Below are 21918 nucleotides of genomic sequence, written 5' to 3'. Positions count from 1 at the left end.
ACATTTTATATCTATAGAAAATTTTGTCCAAATTTTATATGTTATCTATTTTGTAAAATTTTTTTCTGTAGAGAATTTTGTCCAAATTTTATATCTATAGAAAATTTTGTCCAAATTTTATTTCTATAGAAAATGTTGTCCAAATTTTATTTCCATAGAAAATTTTGTCAAAATTTTATTTGTATAGAAAATTTTGTCCAAATTTTATTTGTATAGAAAATTTTGTCAAAATTTTATTTCTATAGAAAATTTTGTCCAAATTTTATTTCTTTAGAAAATTTTGTCCAAATTTTATTTGTATAGAAAATTTTGTCCAAATTTTATTTCTATAGGAAATTTTGTCCAAATTTTATTTGTATAGAAAATTTTGTCCAAATTTTATTTGGATAGAAAATTTTGTCAAAATTTTATTTCTATAGAAATTTTTTTTTAAATTTTATTTCTATAGAAAATTTTACCCAAATTTTATTTCTACAGAAAATTTTGTCCAAATTTCATTTCTATAGAAAATTTTGTCCAAATTTTATATCTATAGAAAATTTTGTCCAAATTTTATATCTATAGAAAATTTTGTCCAAATTTTATTTCTATAGAAAATTTTGTTAAAATTTTATTTGTATAGAAAATTTTGTCATAATTTTATATCTATACAAAATTTTATCACAATTTTATTTGTATAGAAAATTTCGTCAACATTTTATATCTATAGAAAATTTTGTCCAAATTTTATATGTTATCTATAGAAAATTTTGTAAAATTTTTTCTGTAGAAAATTTTGTCCAAATTTTATATCTATAGAAAATTTTGTCCAAATTTTATTTCTATAGAAAATGTTGTCCAAATTTTATTTCCATAGAAAATTTTGTCAAAATTTTATTTGTATAGAAAATTTTGTCCAAATTTTATTTGTATAGAAAATTTTGTCAAAATTTTATTTCTATAGAAAATTTTGTCAACATTTTATTTGTATAGAAAATGTTGTCAGAATTTTATATCTATAGAAAATTTTGTCAAAATTTTATTTGTATAGAAAATTTTGTCCAAATTTTATTTCTATAGAAAATTTTGTCCAAATCTATAGAAAATTTTGTCCAAATTTTATTTCTATAGAAAATTTTGTCCAAATTTTATTTCCATAGAAAATTTTGTCAAAATTTTATTTGTATAGAAAATTTTGTCCAAATTTTATTTGTATAGAAAATTTTGTCCAAATTTTATTTCTACAGAAAATTTTGTCCAAATTTTATTTCTATAGAAAATTTTGTCCAAATTTTATTTCTATAGAAAATTTTGTCAGAATTTTATATCTATAGAAAATTTTGTCCATATTTTATTTGTATAGAAAATTTTGTCCTAATTTTATTTCTATAGAAAATTTTGTCCAAATTTTATTTCTATAGAAAATTTTGTCCAAATTTTATATCTATAGAAAATTTTGTCCAAATTTTATATCTATAGAAAATTTTGTCCAAATTTTATTTCTATAGAAAATTTTGTTAAAATTTTATTTGTATAGAAAATTTTGTCATCAAATTTCTATAGAAATTTTTTTTTAAATTTTATTTCTATAGAAAATTTTACCCAAATTTTATTTCTACAGAAAATTTTGCCCAAATTTTATTTCTACAGAAAATTTTGTCCAAATTTCATTTCTATAGAAAATTTTGTCCAAATTTTATATCTATAGAAAATTTTGTCCAAATTTTATATCTATAGAAAATTTTGTCCAAATTTTATTTCTATAGAAAATTTTGTTAAAATTTTATTTGTATAGAAAATTTTGTCAGAATTTTATATCTATACAAAAATTTGTCACAATTTTATTTGTATAGAAAATTTCGTCAACATTTTATATCTATAGAAAATTTTGTCCAAATTTTATATGTTATCTATTTTGTAAAATTTTTTTCTGTAGAGAATTTTGTCCAAATTTTATATCTATAGAAAATTTTGTCCAAATTTTATTTCTATAGAAAATGTTGTCCAAATTTTATTTCCATAGAAAATTTTGTCAAAATTTTATTTGTATAGAAAATTTTGTCCAAATTTTATTTGTATAGAAAATTTTGTCAAAATTTTATTTCTATAGAAAATTTTGTCCAAATTTTATTTCTTTAGAAAATTTTGTCCAAATTTTATTTGTATAGAAAATTTTGTCCAAATTTTATTTCTATAGGAAATTTTGTCCAAATTTTATTTGTATAGAAAATTTTGTCCAAATTTTATTTGGATAGAAAATTTTGTCAAAATTTTATTTCTATAGAAATTTTTTTTTAAATTTTATTTCTATAGAAAATTTTACCCAAATTTTATTTCTACAGAAAATTTTGTCCAAATTTCATTTCTATAGAAAATTTTGTCCAAATTTTATATCTATAGAAAATTTTGTCCAAATTTTATATCTATAGAAAATTTTGTCCAAATTTTATTTCTATAGAAAATTTTGTTAAAATTTTATTTGTATAGAAAATTTTGTCATAATTTTATATCTATACAAAATTTTATCACAATTTTATTTGTATAGAAAATTTCGTCAACATTTTATATCTATAGAAAATTTTGTCCAAATTTTATATGTTATCTATAGAAAATTTTGTAAAATTTTTTCTGTAGAAAATTTTGTCCAAATTTTATATCTATAGAAAATTTTGTCCAAATTTTATTTCTATAGAAAATGTTGTCCAAATTTTATTTCCATAGAAAATTTTGTCAAAATTTTATTTGTATAGAAAATTTTGTCCAAATTTTATTTGTATAGAAAATTTTGTCAAAATTTTATTTCTATAGAAAATTTTGTCAACATTTTATTTGTATAGAAAATGTTGTCAGAATTTTATATCTATAGAAAATTTTGTCAAAATTTTATTTGTATAGAAAATTTTGTCCAAATTTTATTTCTATAGAAAATTTTGTCCAAATCTATAGAAAATTTTGTCCAAATTTTATTTCTATAGAAAATTTTGTCCAAATTTTATTTCCATAGAAAATTTTGTCAAAATTTTATTTGTATAGAAAATTTTGTCCAAATTTTATTTGTATAGAAAATTTTGTCCAAATTTTATTTCTACAGAAAATTTTGTCCAAATTTTATTTCTATAGAAAATTTTGTCCAAATTTTATTTCTATAGAAAATTTTGTCAGAATTTTATATCTATAGAAAATTTTGTCCATATTTTATTTGTATAGAAAATTTTGTCCTAATTTTATTTCTATAGAAAATTTTGTCCAAATTTTATTTCTATAGAAAATTTTGTCCAAATTTTATATCTATAGAAAATTTTGTCCAAATTTTATATCTATAGAAAATTTTGTCCAAATTTTATTTCTATAGAAAATTTTGTTAAAATTTTATTTGTATAGAAAATTTTGTCAGAATTTTATATCTATAGAAAATTTTGTCAAAATTTTATTTGTATAGAAAATTTCGTCAACATTTTATATCTATAGAAAATTTTGTCCAAATTTTATATGTTATCTATAGAAAATTTTGTAAAATTTTCTCTGTAGAAAATTTTGTCAAAATTTTATATCTATAGAAAATTTTGTCCAAATTTTATATCTATAGAAAATTTTGTCCAAATTTTATTTCTATAGAAATTTTTTTTCAAATTTTATTTCTATAGAAAATTTTGCCCAAATTTTATTTCTACAGAAAATTTTGTCCAAATTTCATTTCTATAGAAAATTTTGTCCAAATTTTATATCTATAGAAAATTTTGTCCAAATTTTATATCTATAGAAAATTTTGTCCAAATTTTATTTCTATAGAAAATTTTGTTAAAATTTTATTTGTATAGAAAATTTTGTCAGAATTTTATATCTATACAAAAATTTGTCACAATTTTATTTGTATAGAAAATTTCGTCAACATTTTATATCTATAGAAAATTTTGTCCAAATTTTATATGTTATCTATTTTGTAAAATTTTTTTCTGTAGAAAATTTTGTCCAAATTTTATATCTATAGAAAATTTTGTCCAAATTTTATTTCTATAGAAAATGTTGTCCAAATTTTATTTCCATAGAAAATTTTGTCAAAATTTTATTTGTATAGAAAATTTTGTCCAAATTTTATTTGTATAGAAAATTTTGTCAAAATTTTATTTCTATAGAAAATTTTGTCCAAATTTTATTTCTTTAGAAAATTTTGTCCAAATTTTATTTGTATAGAAAATTTTGTCCAAATTTTATTTCTATAGGAAATTTTGTCCAAATTTTATTTGTATAGAAAATTTTTTCCAAATTTTATTTCTATAGAAAATTTTGTCCAAATTTTATTTGTATAGAAAATTTTATCCAAATTTTATTTCTATAGAAAATTTTGTCAAAATTTTATTTCTATAGAAAATTTTGTCCAAATTTTATTTGTATAGGAAATTTTGTCCAAATTTCATTTCTATAGAAAATTTTGTCAGAATTTTATATCTATAGAAAATTTTGTCAACATTTTATTTGTATAGAAAATTTTGTCCAAATTTTATTTGTATAGAAAATTTTGTCCTAATTTTATTTCTATAGAAAATTTTGTCCAAATTTCATTTCTATAGAAAATTTTGTCCAAATTTTATATCTATAGAAAATTTTGTCCAAATTTTATATCTGTAGAAAATTTTGTCCAAATTTTATTTCTATAGAAAATTTTGTTAAAATTTTATTTGTATAGAAAATGTTGTCAGAATTTTATATCTATAGAAAATTTTGTCAAAATTTTATTTGTATAGAAAATTTCGTCAACATTTTATATCTATAGAAAATTTTGTCCAAATTTTATATGTTATCTATAGAAAATTTTGTAAAATTTTCTCTGTAGAAAATTTTGTCAAAATTTTATATCTATAGAAAATTTTGTCCAAATTTTATTTCTATAGAAAATTTTGTCCAAATTTTATTTCCATAGAAAATTTTGTCAAAATTTTATTTGTATAGAAAATTTTGTCCAAATTTTATTTGGATAGAAAATTTTGTCAAAATTTTATTTCTATAGAAATTTTTTTTCAAATTTTATTTCTATAGAAAATTTTACCCAAATTTTATTTCTACAGAAAATTTTGTCCAAATTTCATTTCTATAGAAAATTTTGTCCAAATTTTATATCTATAGAAAATTTTGTCCAAATTTTATATCTATAGAAAATTTTGTCCAAATTTTATTTCTATAGAAAATTTTGTTAAAATTTTATTTGTATAGAAAATTTTGTCATAATTTTATATCTATACAAAATTTTATCACAATTTTATTTGTATAGAAAATTTCGTCAACATTTTATATCTATAGAAAATTTTGTCCAAATTTTATATGTTATCTATAGAAAATTTTGTAAAATTTTTTCTGTAGAAAATTTTGTCCAAATTTTATATCTATAGAAAATTTTGTCCAAATTTTATTTCTATAGAAAATGTTGTCCAAATTTTATTTCCATAGAAAATTTTGTCAAAATTTTATTTGTATAGAAAATTTTGTCCAAATTTTATTTGTATAGAAAATTTTGTCAAAATTTTATTTCTATAGAAAATTTTGTCAACATTTTATTTGTATAGAAAATGTTGTCAGAATTTTATATCTATAGAAAATTTTGTCAAAATTTTATTTGTATAGAAAATTTTGTCCAAATTTTATTTCTATAGAAAATTTTGTCCAAATCTATAGAAAATTTTGTCCAAATTTTATTTCTATAGAAAATTTTGTCCAAATTTTATTTCCATAGAAAATTTTGTCAAAATTTTATTTGTATAGAAAATTTTGTCCAAATTTTATTTGTATAGAAAATTTTGTCCAAATTTTATTTCTATAGAAAATTTTGTCCAAATTTTATTTCTATAGAAAATTTTGTCCAAATTTTATTTCTATAGAAAATTTTGTCAGAATTTTATATCTATAGAAAATTTTGTCCATATTTTATTTGTATAGAAAATTTTGTCCTAATTTTATTTCTATAGAAAATTTTGTCCAAATTTTATTTCTATAGAAAATTTTGTCCAAATTTTATATCTATAGAAAATTTTGTCCAAATTTTATATCTATAGAAAATTTTGTCCAAATTTTATTTCTATAGAAAATTTTGTTAAAATTTTATTTGTATAGAAAATTTTGTCAGAATTTTATATCTATAGAAAATTTTGTCAAAATTTTATTTGTATAGAAAATTTCGTCAACATTTTATATCTATAGAAAATTTTGTCCAAATTTTATATGTTATCTATAGAAAATTTTGTAAAATTTTCTCTGTAGAAAATTTTGTCAAAATTTTATATCTATAGAAAATTTTGTCCAAATTTTATTTCTATAGAAAATTTTGTCCAAATTTTATTTCCATAGAAAATTTTGTCAAAATTTTATTTGTATAGAAAATTTTGTCCAAATTTTATTTGGATAGAAAATTTTGTCAAAATTTTATTTCTATAGAAAATTTTGTCCAAATTTTATTTGTATAGGAAATTTTGTCCAAATTTCATTTCTATAGAAAATTTTGTCCAAATTTTATATCTATAGAAAATTTTGTCCAAATTTTATTTCTATAGAAATTTTTTTTCAAATTTTATTTCTATAGAAAATTTTGCCCAAATTTTATTTCTACAGAAAATTTTGTCCAAATTTCATTTCTATAGAAAATTTTGTCCAAATTTTATATCTATAGAAAATTTTGTCCAAATTTTATATCTATAGAAAATTTTGTCCAAATTTTATTTCTATAGAAAATTTTGTTAAAATTTTATTTGTATAGAAAATTTTGTCAGAATTTTATATCTATACAAAATTTTGTCACAATTTTATTTGTATAGAAAATTTCGTCAACATTTTATATCTATAGAAAATTTTGTCCAAATTTTATATGTTATCTATTTTGTAAAATTTTTTTCTGTAGAAAATTTTGTCCAAATTTTATATCTATAGAAAATTTTGTCCAAATTTTATTTCTATAGAAAATGTTGTCCAAATTTTATTTCCATAGAAAATTTTGTCAAAATTTTATTTGTATAGAAAATTTTGTCCAAATTTTATTTGTATAGAAAATTTTGTCAAAATTTTATTTCTATAGAAAATTTTGTCCAAATTTTATTTCTTTAGAAAATTTTGTCCAAATTTTATTTGTATAGAAAATTTTGTCCAAATTTTATTTCTATAGGAAATTTTGTCCAAATTTTATTTGTATAGAAAATTTTTTCCAAATTTTATTTCTATAGAAAATTTTGTCCAAATTTTATTTCTATAGAAAATTTTATCCAAATTTTATTTCTATAGAAAATTTTGTCAAAATTTTATTTCTATAGAAAATTTTGTCCAAATTTTATATCTATAGAAAATTTTGTCCACATTTTATTTCTATAGAAAATTTGGTCCAAATATTATTTCTATAGAAAATTTTGACCAAATTTTATTTCTATAGAAAATTTTGTCCAAATTTTATTTCTATAGAAAATTTTGTCAAAATTTTATTTCTATAGAAAATTTTGTCCAAATTTTATTTCTATAGCAATTTTTGTAAAAGTGTTATTTCTTAAGAATACAATTTAAAAATTTTCTATAGAAAATTTTTAAATTGTATTCTTAAGAAATAAAACTTTTACAAAAATTGCTATAGAAATAAATTTTCGACAAAATTTTCTATATATATATATATAGAAAATTTTGTCAACATTTTATTTCTATTTATGAATTAACTTAATTTAGAGAGGAATATTTTGCAAAATCTACCAAACAGTAAAAAATCTACCATTTTTAGTAGAATCCTACCAACTGCGGCAACAATGACAGGGACCTCTACTCATATAGTATTTGGCAGCATTAACAACGCGCTATCAATGCTAAATGTGAATGAGCGAGAAGTTTATTTTTATTATCTATTATTGCAAATGGTGTAGAAGTGAGTATGCGTTGTTGTTGTTGTGATATATACTTGTCATTACACATATCGCCTGGCTTAATGTTCAATGACCTTCTTATTTCCCAAAATGGGACTCACTCTAGTAATTGCCTTGCCTGCTTATCGAGAATTTCTCAATGTAGTGTACGTGGGTATGGTCACACATCTACACCATAAGGGTTGCGAGTTGAGAAAATTTCACCTTTTTTATGAAGAGAAACAGAAAACCAAAAAACAACAATTGATAGAGCGCGCATGTGTAACATTTTCTCTTTGTTTATGTGCATCAAAGAAGGGTTTTGCGTTACCTTTATTCATTCGAGCGCTATATAAGTGGCGTTATTTAGAAAGGAATTCTTCGAGAGAAGTCTGGATGACTGCTAACGACGACTACTTCGAATAAAAAAAACAATTTTTTTCTAATTTCTTATGGTAATTTATCATCATCCCAGTGTGTGTAATAGTGGTGGTGGTCGTGGTGGTGGGTATGTCCCTTGATCATCGTCATCATCTGTCATTCGAAAAGGCAGCAGCAGCATGCAACTTAAAGTGGAATTTTCCTTTTTTTTCGTCGTCGTTTCGTTCCGCACACTGTCGTCATGAGTGATCGTTTTCTTTCTTCTCTTACTCCAATGTTACCGGCACGGTTTTTATTGTCATTCAGCTGCCAGCAGCCCGGTGGTTTACGTCATGAATTTTATATTTCAAGTTTAAACGCAAACCTCGTTTGAGTTACACAAATTCAACGGAGCGTAGAATAAAAGACTAAACGAATATTTTAAATAGTTTTGGTAATAGTACGTACTTACTACAGCGACGGGAACCGACGCGACGGTGGTTAGTAGAAGCAGTCCGAGTGATAGTGGTGCTGGTGAATGTGGAGGCGTTTGCAAAGTCAGTGTTCCGGTGTAAACAATAAACTGTTATTTTGTATAGTTTTATTATTATATTTTTTTCTAAAAAACAAAAAAAAAAATATAAGAGCAATAAGTCATCTGTCTGTCGATGATGGCAAGTGGTTGTTGTTAGTCTAGTCGTCCTCCCATATGACGATTAAGTGCAAATGTTTGTTTCTATTCTTTATAGTGTGGTGTCATTGTAAAATGGAACAGTTGTTATTATAATCTTTTAGAGAACCTGACTATATTGTATGATCATCAATCCATGAATAAAAAAATCATTTAAATGTTTGGAATTAATTCACGATGACGTTATGTGAATTTCTCTCTCTTTGCTTCTAGAATTAATTCTTCCCATTACAGTGTAGTGTCTTTTATATTTTCTATGAAAAAAACAACAACAACAAGAAAACTGAAAATAAAGTTAATGTCAGCAATTTTATAAAAATAAACCATCCTGAACATTATTAAAAGCTCAAAGACCATTTGTCGTTAGTCAACTTGTTTGGGATTGTTTCTGTTTTTTGTTGCTGTTCTTTCTTATGCTGCCCATAAATCTTGCTGTATGTGCCAGTGAAGAAATAAAAGAGGAATAACACAGCCATACAAAAAAAATCATAGGCTATAAGGTGAGTTTTATGCGAAATACTATTAAAAAAAGAGTTACACAAATTTGTAGAATTCTTGAAGGGCCTAGAGAAATGTAAAAGATTTCGTAAATTAAGATATAAACAAAGTTCAAATGGCCGACTTTAATGTAAAGGTGATGAACGGTCAAAATATTAAATAAAATTTCTTTTGTTGTAAGAAATTTGCCTTTAGAATACGGCGAAAAAATTATTTCAATCACGAAATTAATTAATTCTATTAAGTATTTAATTAAAATTGCTTCAATGCCGAAAATGATAGTATTAAAAACAGACTTAATTAACATTAAACAAAAAAATAATTAATTTCTTCGACATTTTCAAATAATTAGTTCAATTGATTTTTCCGCAAAACTCAATTAGATTTTTAACTGAGACATTTCATTCTTAATTGCATCGTTCGGTTGAAATCGGATGATTTATTTATTTATAATTGTTTCTCAATTAGTTAAATTTAGAAACTCTTGTAATTTTACAGGAGTTCATAGCAATTTCCTATGAATTTTCTTTGGAGTCGAGTCAAAATTAAAAAACAAACATGAACCATATATCGATGTTTCCTTTCCAAAGTACGACAAGTCTAAAAAGTGAATTTTACAGGAAACAAGTTCAAAGTTTTTTTATACCCTCCACCGTAGGATGGGGGTATATTAACTAACTAAGACCCCATAAAGTATATATATTCTGGGTCGTGGTGAAATTCTGAGTCGATCTGAGCATGTCCGTCCGTCCGTCTGTTGAAATCACGCTAACTTCCGAACGAAACAAGTTATCGACTTGAAAGTTGGCACAAATAGTTGTTATTGATGTAGATTGGATGGTATTCCAAATTGGCCATATCGGTCCACTTTTACGTATAGCCCCCATATAAACGGACCCCCAAATTTGGCTTGCGGGGACTCTAAGAGAAGCAAATTTCATCCGATCCGGCTGAAATTTGGTACATGGTGTCAGCATATGATCTCTAACAACCATGCAAAAATTGGTTCACATCGGTCCATAATTATATATAGCCCCTATATAAACCGATCCCCCGATTTGGCTCTAAGAAGCAAATTTTATCCGATCCGGCTGAAATTTGGTACATGGTGTTAGTATATGGTCTCTACTGATCATGCAAAAAATGGTCCACATCGGTCCAGAATTACATATAGCCCCCATATAAACCGATCACCAGATTTGACCTCCGGCGCCCCTTGGAAGAGCAAAATTCATCCGATTCGGTTGAAATTTGGTACGTGGTGTTAGTATATGGTCTCAAACCCCCATGCAAAAATTGGTCGAAATCGGTCCATAATTATATATAGCCCCCAATATAAACCGATCCCCAGAATTGACCTCCGGTGCCTTTTGGAGAAACAAAATTCATCCGATCTGGTTGAATTTTGGAACGTGGTGGTAGTATATGATTTTTAACAGCCATGCCAAAAGTGGTCCATACCAGTCCACAATCATATATAGCCCCCATATAAACCAATTCCGCGATTTGGTTTTGGAGCCTCTTGGAGGATCAAATTTCATCCGAGTTAGTTGAAATTTGGTACATTGTGCTAGTATATGGCTGTTAACAACCATGCCTAACTTGGTCCATATCGGTCTATAGTTATATATAGCCCTCAGATAAATCGATCCCCAATCACACAAAAATTGGTCCATATCAAGTTCATAATTGTATATAAGCGACCCCCATATTTCAATTCTGGCTCTCTACGTACCGTGCAAAAGTGCATTTCGATTCGTAATTATTTGTAGACTTACCTATACATAACTTTTTTGTCTAATATATACCACGTATGGACTAACTCACAATTTAGAAAACGATGTTAAGAAGTCTTAAGATACCACAACCCAAGTAATTCGATTGCGGATGACAGTCTTTCGTAGAAGTTTCTACGCAATCCATGGTGGAGGGTACATAAGATTCGGCCTGGCCGAACTTGCGGCGGTATATACTTGTTTTTTTGTTTTTTTTTGGAATTTCTCAAAAACCGTAAAAGATATAAATTCACTTTTTTCTGTCTTAAAATCATGTTTATTGTAGATTTTTTTTAGTATGTACGAATTCAAAATAGTGATAATAGAATAGTGATAAAAATTCCTTAGACCAATTTAGGCCGAACAAAGCTTTTTGCTCTTTTTGGATTGGAAATATTTAAAACTTTAGTCACAGGCTACGTACAATATTAACCATAACTTTTGATAGTAGTGTACAATAAATTCGAACTTTTGACAGGAGGCAATTCACATCAATCCGAATAAAAAACAACGAATTCCATCAAAAAATCCCAAGTCGACTTAGCGTACTCTGGAATGAGGACATCGATATGGCACTAATGCCAATTTAATTCTATTTAAGGTTAGGTTAGTTTAAGTTGCAGTCCGATTTATTGTCAGGCTCACTTAGACTATTCTGTCCATTGTGATACCACATTAACTAAAAGTACCTATTACATACACAGAAAAAATTTCACGAAAATTTTTCCAATTAAAGTCTTAATTGAGTTTTAAAAAATATTCAATTAAATATTTAATTGATTCAACAATTTTTTTAATTGAAACTAAAATCAATCACAAACATTAATAATATCAATTAATTTTTTAATTGATACTATCATTTCTGTGATTGAAGACATTTCAATTAAAAAATTAATTGGATCAATTAATTTCGTGATTGAATCAGAAAAATGTTTTATTTTTTTTGTGTATAGGTAATTCTTATTTTAATCGCTGAATCTACTCGATTGTTTTCTTTTGTTGAAACAACCAGAATATTCCAAGAACATTAACATATTGCTTAAGTTAACATTTTCAGGTTCGCCAGTAATCTAAAGATGTATGCTCCTAATATTAGCTTACGCCTTACACAAAATGCAGGACATTTACATAATAGGTGTTTGATTGAATCCTTTTCCTCCGCATCAGCTCATGCAGTAATCATTATACTTCGCACCAATAAGTTTTGCAAACTCGCCTATCAGGCAGCGACCCGTTATAGCAGATATCTGGAGTGATATCTGACGTCTTGCAAACACTAGCATATCTATGCTAGTGTGCGGTTTAAGTTTAGATGGGAACATATTTGCTTAGTGTCATTGCAATCCTTGGAATTCTCCCAACAGACATTCGCTATCATAATAGCCTTCTCACGCAGTATAAGCTTGCAGATTCTAGTTCCTCTGGAATATGTGAGGTAGTTGCTAGCCTTGCTAACTCATCCACTTCGCAGTTTCCCAGTATGGCCAGGCACCCATATTATGTGAATATTGTACTGCACAGCCATCTCTTTGAGAGATTTGCGGCAGTAGATGGTCGTTTTCGAGTTAAAGAACACAGTGTTCAAGGATTTTATTGCAGGTTGACTGTCTGAGTATATATTAAGACCAATATTTGTTGGAACATTATTTCTCTGCCACCTCTCTTATTGCTAATATTTCAGCCTGAACAACACTACAGTGATTAAGTAATCTTTTCGCTATTCGCCTCACTGTTGAGAATTAGAGTTCCAAACCTTTTTGTCGAAAAGTGGTTTCGCCAGAGTGTAATCCACTACGTTTGTCACATCTGGCATTGTTTTGAGGACCGAACTGTGACCGTGCGTTTGTTCCGACCACAGCGATAGTTCACGCAACCGTACAGCCGTTGTTGTTGCTGTTTGGCTAATATGTCTAAAGGTAATAGATGCAGCTTGACATTAAGAGAATCTGTCCCTGTCTTACTGAATGTGCCTGAGAGCACTCCATTCGCTTAACTTTAAATAATCTAGTCTAATTCTATTTTAGTTCATGGAATTATTATGTTTTGAGAAATTTTCCTTGGTTTTAATAATTCTACGGAAAAGTTATTTAAATTAAGTAAAAAGGAGCAAAATGCACAAATGAAGCATAAAAAACAGTCAAAGTCAATAATATGATTCTACGTAAGTCAATAACATGAGGGTGATTCCAACGGACCGGGTGTGACATTGTTACTGACTATCTTCTTTATTTTGGTATATTTACCCCCAAATTCATAAAAGTTAACGTAAACTTTAAACCTACTATTACCATACAAATTCCTTCGATAAATTGTGAGTAAATTATTATGAATATGGGCATTAATGTATAACAACAATTCATAGAGAGTGATTTAAGTAGATATATTTAATTGTAGTCAACTGACATACAAGGAAATTTAATAGTATTTTAAGTAAAAAAGATATGGCTCGTATATCACCGTATCGGGTGTGACCTTAAGTTTTCCTTAAATCTTGAACATCAGCTTTCTGTATTGATTACTGTAAACTTTTTGTATGGTCCGTTAACAAAACATTTTTTTCATGGATTATGGATAGTATACTGCTTATTATAAGCTTTATTCCAAATCATTTAGATTATTATTTAGTTTGATATAAATATATTAATACGTAACGGGTGTGACATGCCAATGTAACGGGTGTGACACAGTCTCAATCTAGATGTGTAATAAGTAAAACCAGACAATGCAGATGGCTTTTTCAAAAAAAAATATTTATTTTTATTCACAATATCATATTCATACTTCAGTGTTACTTAAACTTATTGAAGAAACTTCAAATAAAAGAATAAGAAAATAAAAATTTAATTGACAAAAATATGTTTTTAAAACTTAAAAAAATGTCCTTTCTCATAGATATGTTTATATCAGACTTATTTTATCATTTTCTCCAAAGAATTGACTTCTAGCTTTGAATACGCTGTGCGACCTGCTAGGATATTGTAAGCATCACTTTTTTCAAAATAATGCTTAGACCGAATATTTTTAATTTGTTGTAGAGCTTTCCACCTATTTTCTAAATTTTTTTTTATATTCTGTAATATCATTTTGAGAAACATAAAGTATATTTATTCCTTTTATTGCAGAACCAATCAAAAAATTGTAACAATCAATAGGTTGATTTAAAATAACTTTACGAGCCTTCACTGCAGTCCACATCGTTCTCTTAATGACTGCCCCTATGCCATCTACTGCACCTTTGCCATGACTGGTAGGAAAAAACGACCACGATATTTCAACACCAAAGTCTTCCTTGGCAGTGCAAATGTTGAAAAGGTTATAGCGATTTTTGAATTGTGCGGCACATCCGTCAGAATATATTATAACTTTGGTAATATGTTTGTGTTTTTGTTTGAAGACCATTAAAATATTTCGCAGGAACACCCATACACAATATTTGCTGTGTGTGAGATCGTCACTTATAATACCGTAGGAATGACATTCAACTTCTTGTTCCGAATTTCTAGTCCATGCACAGGCAGTAAATATTGTAGCTTGATTGTGGCGCCAATGTGCGCTTTGTATTTCATCTTGGGCAATAATAGCAAAATTTTCTGCAAAATCTAACTGCAAGACGGCTTCGTTTTGGGAAAGCTTTGCTTTTGTCTCTTTAAAAAAGCGGCTTTGCTCGTTTTTAACAAAAACGTGAGTTTTGAATTTTAATAATTTTGAATTAAATACATTAAGTAGGCCTGCTACGGTGTCTTTCTGGGTAGTTATTTGTAAGCGTCCTTCGGAACATTGCAACCACTGTTTCCAAGATATAGGCGTCAATGTATCGTATTTAAGAGGTATGATATCGTTTACTCTGTCACAATTGCAACATTGGTTTGTCATACAATGTTCACTCTTTACATCGCAACAGAGCACATCCAAAATTTCTTTTGATGATGAGGGAACAGAAGGAAAGATGCTATGCAAAGCTTCTGTTAAAAAATTGAAATTTGAGTGATATACACTTAGACAAACATCATGTGGAATTTCACTAACAATGCAAATGTTTTTTGGTCGGTATGAACAAAACTTAGACTTTCCCACTTTAACGTCCGGATTTTCTTGTCTAAACTGATTATAACACTCTCTAAGACTCATTATTAAATACGTTTTTGAATTTGAATCCGTTTTCCAGTTATGGGATCTTTTATGGATTTATAATCTTTAATGCCGGGACTTTGACGACTTATATCATCTCGAATGAAAAACTGTTTTATATTTGATATCACCTCTTCAGAAATTGCGTTACTTTTTGTTTCGGTATTATGCAAAGCCTTTGATAATTCCGAAGGAAGTATTTCAGATTTCGAATAAAACGGCTTTCTTTTTATGGGCTCTGCGGTAAGCTTTTTTACGTTAGTCACAGCTTTCTTCAGCGACCTTTTTGATTTATAAGATCCAATATGAGTATTCGAAGAGATTTTGCCCAGATCAATACTTCTCTTTTTTTCTCTGCACTTCTTCTGTCGCTCTCTATCTCTATTCCGTTTTTCTTCCAACGAGTCATTATCCATCACCTTTTTCTTGTTATCCCGACGTTTCTTATCTCTTTCCCTTTCTTTTTCCAGATGTTTTTTTAATTTAGTTCGATCTTTTTTCAACCCAAACCGAAATTTTTGCATTCTATTTTTGAATTCCATATCTGAAATAATGATATAAATCAATTAAAAATTGACCACGATTTTTGTGTAACGGGTGTGACAAATCTTATAACGCAACTAATAGCTTAAATATTCAAATGATACTGAAACATTTTAATTAATTTTATACAGCTTAGCTCGGACCTAACTTGCACAAAATATAATATATATACCTACATAAAATTTATAAAAATTAAACTTTTTATATATTTACCGTATCGGGTGTGACAAATGAGACCCTCTGTGTTACAGAGACGCTTATAGCCAATAAATATTTTCAAAAAGTTACGATTTTGCACTAAACAATACTTGAAAATATGTACTTTCATGTGGCCAAAAGTCAAATACCATAAAAGGAAAAAATAGGTCGAAAAATAGTGTTGCCAATTTGCCAATAAATGTAGTGCAGCCAACAATTTCATGGTACCCCATGAAAATGTCTTCTTACGAAAAAAACTGTTCCTAAATTTTAACAACTCTTCATGGATATTTAAAATTAGATTGTTCGTGATATCCGTTATGGTATTTTTTTCGCTAAAATCTGTTATATATTTTTAAATGAGCTGGGGTCAGTTTACGTGGAATCACCCATGAGCAAACTACACTAACAAGATAGCATGTCCGATTCTAAAGATTTTGTTTTTACACTAATGGTTTTGGTATTGATTCCGAGCCAAAGAAGCGGCAAATTGAAGCAAGGATACATTTAAGAGACAATTCTCTCTAATTCTAATTGGGTTTTGTGTAATTGACTCTGCGAAACAAATTTTAATTTATTCGTTTTTTTTTTCAGCTTTTAAGCCAAAATGCAAAAATCAAAAATTTAAAGACGATTCCATTAATTCTAAAGATTTTTTCAGAAGAATTGAAGCCAAGTTGACCTTAGTAAAACGACATTTTCTTTCATGTTCAATTTTAAGTCGAATCACTTAGGTTAGGTTAGGTTAGGTGGCAGCCCGATGTATCAGGCTCACTTAGATTATTCAGTCCATTGTGATACCACTTAACTATAAGAACAAAACGACTTCATTGAAGGGTTTATCACCTTTTGGACAAGTGAAAAATCAGAGAATTGTGTCTTCTCTGCTAAGCAAATTCGCATTCAAAAATTAAGGAAATGAAATCTTTGGCTTCACGACAATTTTCTTTTTCAGTGTAACTAAAATAATATATGAATGTATGGAAAACACGCTCAAAAGCTCTTCCTCATGATTTATATCAGGCTCTTGAGTATCATTAAACACATCACTCATCATCCTCACGATTTAAATCATGATCACTTTGCACAAATAAAAAAATCACCAAAATTAAAATCTTAATTTAGTTTGGAAAAATATTAAATTAAAAATAAATTGATTTCATTAATCAGAATAAAAATCAATCATAAAAATTAACTGAATCAATTAAATATTTTATTGGTACAATTAATTTTTTTTTCGTGTGCGAAAAAATTTCAAAATGTTAATTGGATAAATAAAATTCGTGATTGAAATTAAAAATTTTACTTTTTCCTGTGTAATCCAATTATTTTTTTTTTATCTAGTTCAGATTTTAAAAAGTGCTACTTCAATTCTGTGAACAAATGGTCACGATGCCTGAGATTTCAAATTGCCAAAAGTGAAATTCTGACTGAGGCAATTATGTCAATTAGAAACACACCATAACTCATTTCAATAAAGTACATTTTGTCAGCATCAAGTAATTTAAATGTCTACTCCATTTTGTGGGTCAAATACTAATAACAAACGCGTAATGAAAATTTATTAGATTGGGGCGAAGAAATAAGCTCCTTAATAAAACAAACAAATTTTAGGGTCCTTAAAAATATTTGGGCTAACATTTTAGAAATAAAAAATTTTACAAATTGTCTGCCAGACAACAAAATACAAAACAAAACACTAATTTCTGGTTTTAGCAGACTTTTTCTATAAGTGAAAAAAATGTATGAACTGTGAAAACCATAAAGTGAAAATTATCTTTTTATACCCTCCACCATAGGGTGGGGTTATATTAACTTTGTCATTCCGTTTGTAACACATCGAAATATTGCTCTAAGACCCCATTCTGGGTCGTGGTGAAATTCTGAGTCGATCTGAGCATGTCCGTCCGTCCGTCCGTCTGTTGAAATCACGCTAACTTCCGAACGAAACAAGCTATCGACTTGAAACTTGGCACAAGTAGTTGTTATTGATGTAGGTCGGATGGTATTGCAAATGGGCCATATCGGTCCACTTTTACGTATAGCCCCCCATATAAACGAACCCCCAAATTTGGCTTGCGATTGCTCTAAGAGAAGCAAATTTCATCCGATCCGGCTGAAATTTAGTACATGGTGTTAGTATATGGTCTCTAACAACCACGCAAAAATTAGACCATATCGGTCCACTTTTACGTATAGCCCCCATATAAACGGACCCCCAAATTTGGCTTGCGATTGCTCTAAGAGAAACAAATTTCATCCGATCCGGCTGAAATTTGGTACATGGCGTTAGTATATGGTCTCTAACAACCATGCAAAAATTGGTCCATATCGGTCCATAATTACATATAGCCCCCATATAAACCGATCCCCCGATTTGGCTTGCAGAGCCTCTAAGAGAACCAAATATTCATTCGATCCGACTGAAATTTGGTACATGGTGTTAGTATATGGTCTCTAACAACCATGCAAAAATCGGTCCACATCGGTCCATAATTATATATAGCCCCCATATAAACCGATCCCCCCGATTTGGCTTGCGGAGCCTCTAAGAGAAGCAAATTTCATCCGATCCGGCTGAAATTTGGTACATGGTGTTGGTATATGTTTTCTAATGACCATGTAAAAATTGGTCCACATCGGTCCATAATTATATATAGCCCCCATATAAACCGATCCCCCCGATTTGGCTTGCGGAGCCTCTAAGAGAAGCAAATTTCATCCGATCCGGCTGAAATTTGGTACGTGGTGTTAGTATATGGTCTCTAACAACCATGCAAGAATTGGTCCATATCGGTCCATAATTATATATAGCCCCCATATAAATTGATCCCCAGATTTGTCCTCCGGAGCCTCTTGGAGAAGCAAAATTCATCCGATCCGGTTGAAATCTTAGTATAAGGCCGATAATAACCATGCCAAAATTGGTCCATATCGGTCTATAGTTATATATAGCCGATCCCCAATCACACAAAAATTGGTCCATATGGGTTCATAATCATGGTTGCCACTCGAGCCAAATTAATCTCCCAAAATTTTATTTTTATAGAAAATGTCAAAATGTTATTTCTATAGAAAATTTTGTCAAAATTTTATTTCTATAGAAAATTTTGTCAAAATTTTGTTTCTATAAAATTTTTTTTCCAAATTTTATTTCTATAGAAAATTTTTTTTTTCCAAATTTTATTTCTATAGAAAATTTTTTCCTAATTTTATTTCTATAGAAAATGTTGTCAAAATTGTATTTTCCCAACATTTTATTTCTATAGAAACTTTAAACTTAATTATATACGTATTTAAATGTCCTTTTTTAGTTTAATATATACACCCAGAAAAAAGTGACCCCTTCTTTAAGTTAAAATGAACTCATTGTGAAGAAAGTTGAACTTCGTATAGCGCCAAAGCCATTTTTATTTGTTTGAACGATGTGATTTTCGTAAAAATTAGGTATAATGCATTCCATATATTAGTTAACATTTTCCTATATTTATGTACCACTATACTACAGAATGAAAAAATTTAACTAATTTGAATTCATATATGGAATGATTTTATTGAAATTTTTTCATTCATTTCGACAAATCTTACACATTTGTGGTAAAACTTTTACTTCATAATTAGAATTGCTTACCTTCGTTTTTAAATACAATTTTATTTATTTCTATAAGCAACTTTATCTTCAATAAAAGACATGTTTTATTAATATATTGAATATATTTATTAAGAATCAACAGCATCGAATCTCTTTGAAATATTAGTTTATTATTCCACTATTTCCAATTTCCGTGTGATATTATCAACTGTAAAACGCACTTTTTCTTCTCCTTGTACTTTTCACTTTTAATAAGTTGCTGCCTAACGATTTTGTCCTCCTTTTACAATTTCAATACCTACAAATATAAAAAATCATAAAACATTTTTGTTCCAAAAGGTTAGCGTCACTGAATATTACCTGATAATTGAAGATTCCAAAATGAAGACAAATGAAAGGGTTGTTATTCTGCTGGTGTTTTCTTCCTTTATACACTATCACGAACATTGATAGATTTATTTTTAAAACCGAAAATTTTTCTCACTAATTTAAAATAACAAATATTTTATATATTTTATTTGTTATTTATGATATTATTTTACCATATTATTTTTTAACAATCTCTCCGTATACCAAAACAACGCGATTCCAACTAGAAAAAACAACCGACGCGCAAACATATCGATTACACCCACGCGCAAACACATCGATTACGATCGATACTACAGGTATCGATTACAGGTAGACAATAGAAATTTAGGAAAATTTCCTATATTCTAACAAGTGTGTTTCCTTAAGTTTTGAAAGGATTGCATACTTCTTAGTACGAATGAACTAAAATATTTTTCTATGCCAAGTGTTGTTCGTATGTATGAAAAACTTTCTATTATAAAGGAAGTCGCAATTATCATTTTATAAGAAATTTTACTAATTTTGAGGAAACTTGGTTTTAGTTCTGTTTTTGTTTATTTTTACGAATGCTTTGTTATCGGTGAATAAAATTTTCTTTTTCAGTAGTAAATTCTTATACCCAGCGAAGAAAATAGTATGAGTAAAATTCCATGCCTTATTCTAGTTAATGAACTATTCCTAACTGCTTACAGTTTAGGATTTTTTTACTGAAACGAGTAAATTTTATTATTTTTCACAAAAATTTACCTTGATGAAAATAAAATGGATAAACTATATTGATGAAAATTTTTTCCTTTACTTTCGAAGGCACTTTTTTCTGGGTGTACCTCGTATGGACTATGTGGTATATATTACGGTGTTAGGAAGTTTTAAGATACCTTGCCATCGGCAAGTGTTACCGCAACCCAAGTAATTCGATATTGGATGACAGTCTTCAGTAGAAGTTTCTATGCAATCCATGGTGGAGGGTACATATGCTTCGGCCTGGCCGAACTTACGGCCGTATATACTTGTTTTATTTTAAATGCGTTTTTTACTTGAAAAATGTCATAATTTTTACTTAAAGTCGAGTATGAGTTTGTAAATTTAAATTAGCATTTACACGTTTTTAAAGCACTCTGATAGCACATGAAAAAAAGAACGAATAAATTCATATTTGTTTCCTTAAAGGTAACCCTTCATCAATTCTCCGCTTCTTTGGCTCGGAATCAATACCAAAACCTCGTTGGTGTAAAGACAAAATTTTTGGACCCGGCCAAGTTTGTGTTTTTAGTGCGGTCTACTTTAATATATACCCACAATGTGAAGAACTAAAATAGTTCAGTAATTGAAATTCTGCATTGAGGTGGACATTTTCGTACAATAAATCAAAAGAAGAAATACCTCACAAAAGATCCGCCAATACCTGCCCATTCTTTTATAAATGGCAAATTTAAAATATGATTTTATTATATAACAATCCCATTAACCTTCTGAAAGCAGCTTTTAACCATATTTGTTTTTGATCTCTATATGAACGTCGCAAGCTTCTTCTAGCTACTATTAAAAAAAAAAAAAAAACAAACACAAAACCAGATGAAGAAAGTATAAAGGAAATCAGGTTTTTAGATATACAAACAATATTAATGATGTTTATATACGAAATTGTAGGTCTAAAAAAAAAAGAGTTTAAATTAATTAATCTTTTAAGAAAACAAAAATAAACTACAGTTCTAAGAGACATTCTTCCAAATGAAATTCTAATTAATTTATTGTATACGATTACTCTTTTTATTATACTCCTACATGCTATACGCTTTCACCATTACATTCGTGCTTATGGTCCCATATCTTAACATCCTAAATTTGTTGCGACGCTAGACCAAATCAAGCCACACAATAAATTAAATACATAATTGCCATTCTAATATCATTATTATTCAATTAAAATTTAATAATACCAGT

The 21918-nt window shown here is 27.3% G+C and overlaps 2 protein-coding genes and 1 long non-coding RNA gene across 3 annotated transcripts in view; 1 reads left to right on the top strand and 2 right to left on the bottom strand.

The window, feature by feature from the left end:
- The window catches only part of LOC142238424 (uncharacterized), a 122038-nt gene that overhangs the window by 26632 nt on the left and 73488 nt on the right, over positions 1-21918 (top strand). The window lies entirely within an intron of this gene.
- On the bottom strand, positions 8127-8759 carry LOC142219592 (uncharacterized). The gene is made up of 2 exons (XR_012717648.1): positions 8671-8759; positions 8127-8626 (listed from the first exon to the last, which is right to left on the bottom strand). It is a non-coding gene; the product is annotated as an uncharacterized LOC142219592 (long non-coding RNA).
- On the bottom strand, positions 14262-16200 carry LOC142238344 (uncharacterized). Its single transcript, XM_075309992.1, has 2 exons — positions 16047-16200; positions 14262-15834 (listed from the first exon to the last, which is right to left on the bottom strand). Exons 1-2 carry the CDS (start codon positions 16159-16161, stop codon positions 15293-15295), a joined length of 657 nt encoding a protein of 218 aa, XP_075166107.1. The 5' UTR covers positions 16162-16200; the 3' UTR covers positions 14262-15292.

This window comes from Haematobia irritans, chromosome 1 (genome assembly GCF_050003625.1).
Source record: "Haematobia irritans isolate KBUSLIRL chromosome 1, ASM5000362v1, whole genome shotgun sequence".
Lineage (NCBI taxonomy): Eukaryota > Metazoa > Arthropoda > Insecta > Diptera > Muscidae > Haematobia > Haematobia irritans.
The sequence above is the reverse complement of the archived record's forward strand: the minus strand, read 5'-3'. Positions and strand labels throughout refer to the sequence as shown.

Coding starts and splice junctions, on each gene's coding strand:
- LOC142238344 (XM_075309992.1), bottom strand. CDS start 16,161: ATGAAAGTACATATTTTCAAGTATTGTTTAGTGCAAAATCGTAACTTT. Junction 15,835..16,046: donor CATTTGTCACACCCGATACG/GTAAATATATAA, acceptor TCATTATTTCAG/ATATGGAATTCAAAAATAGA.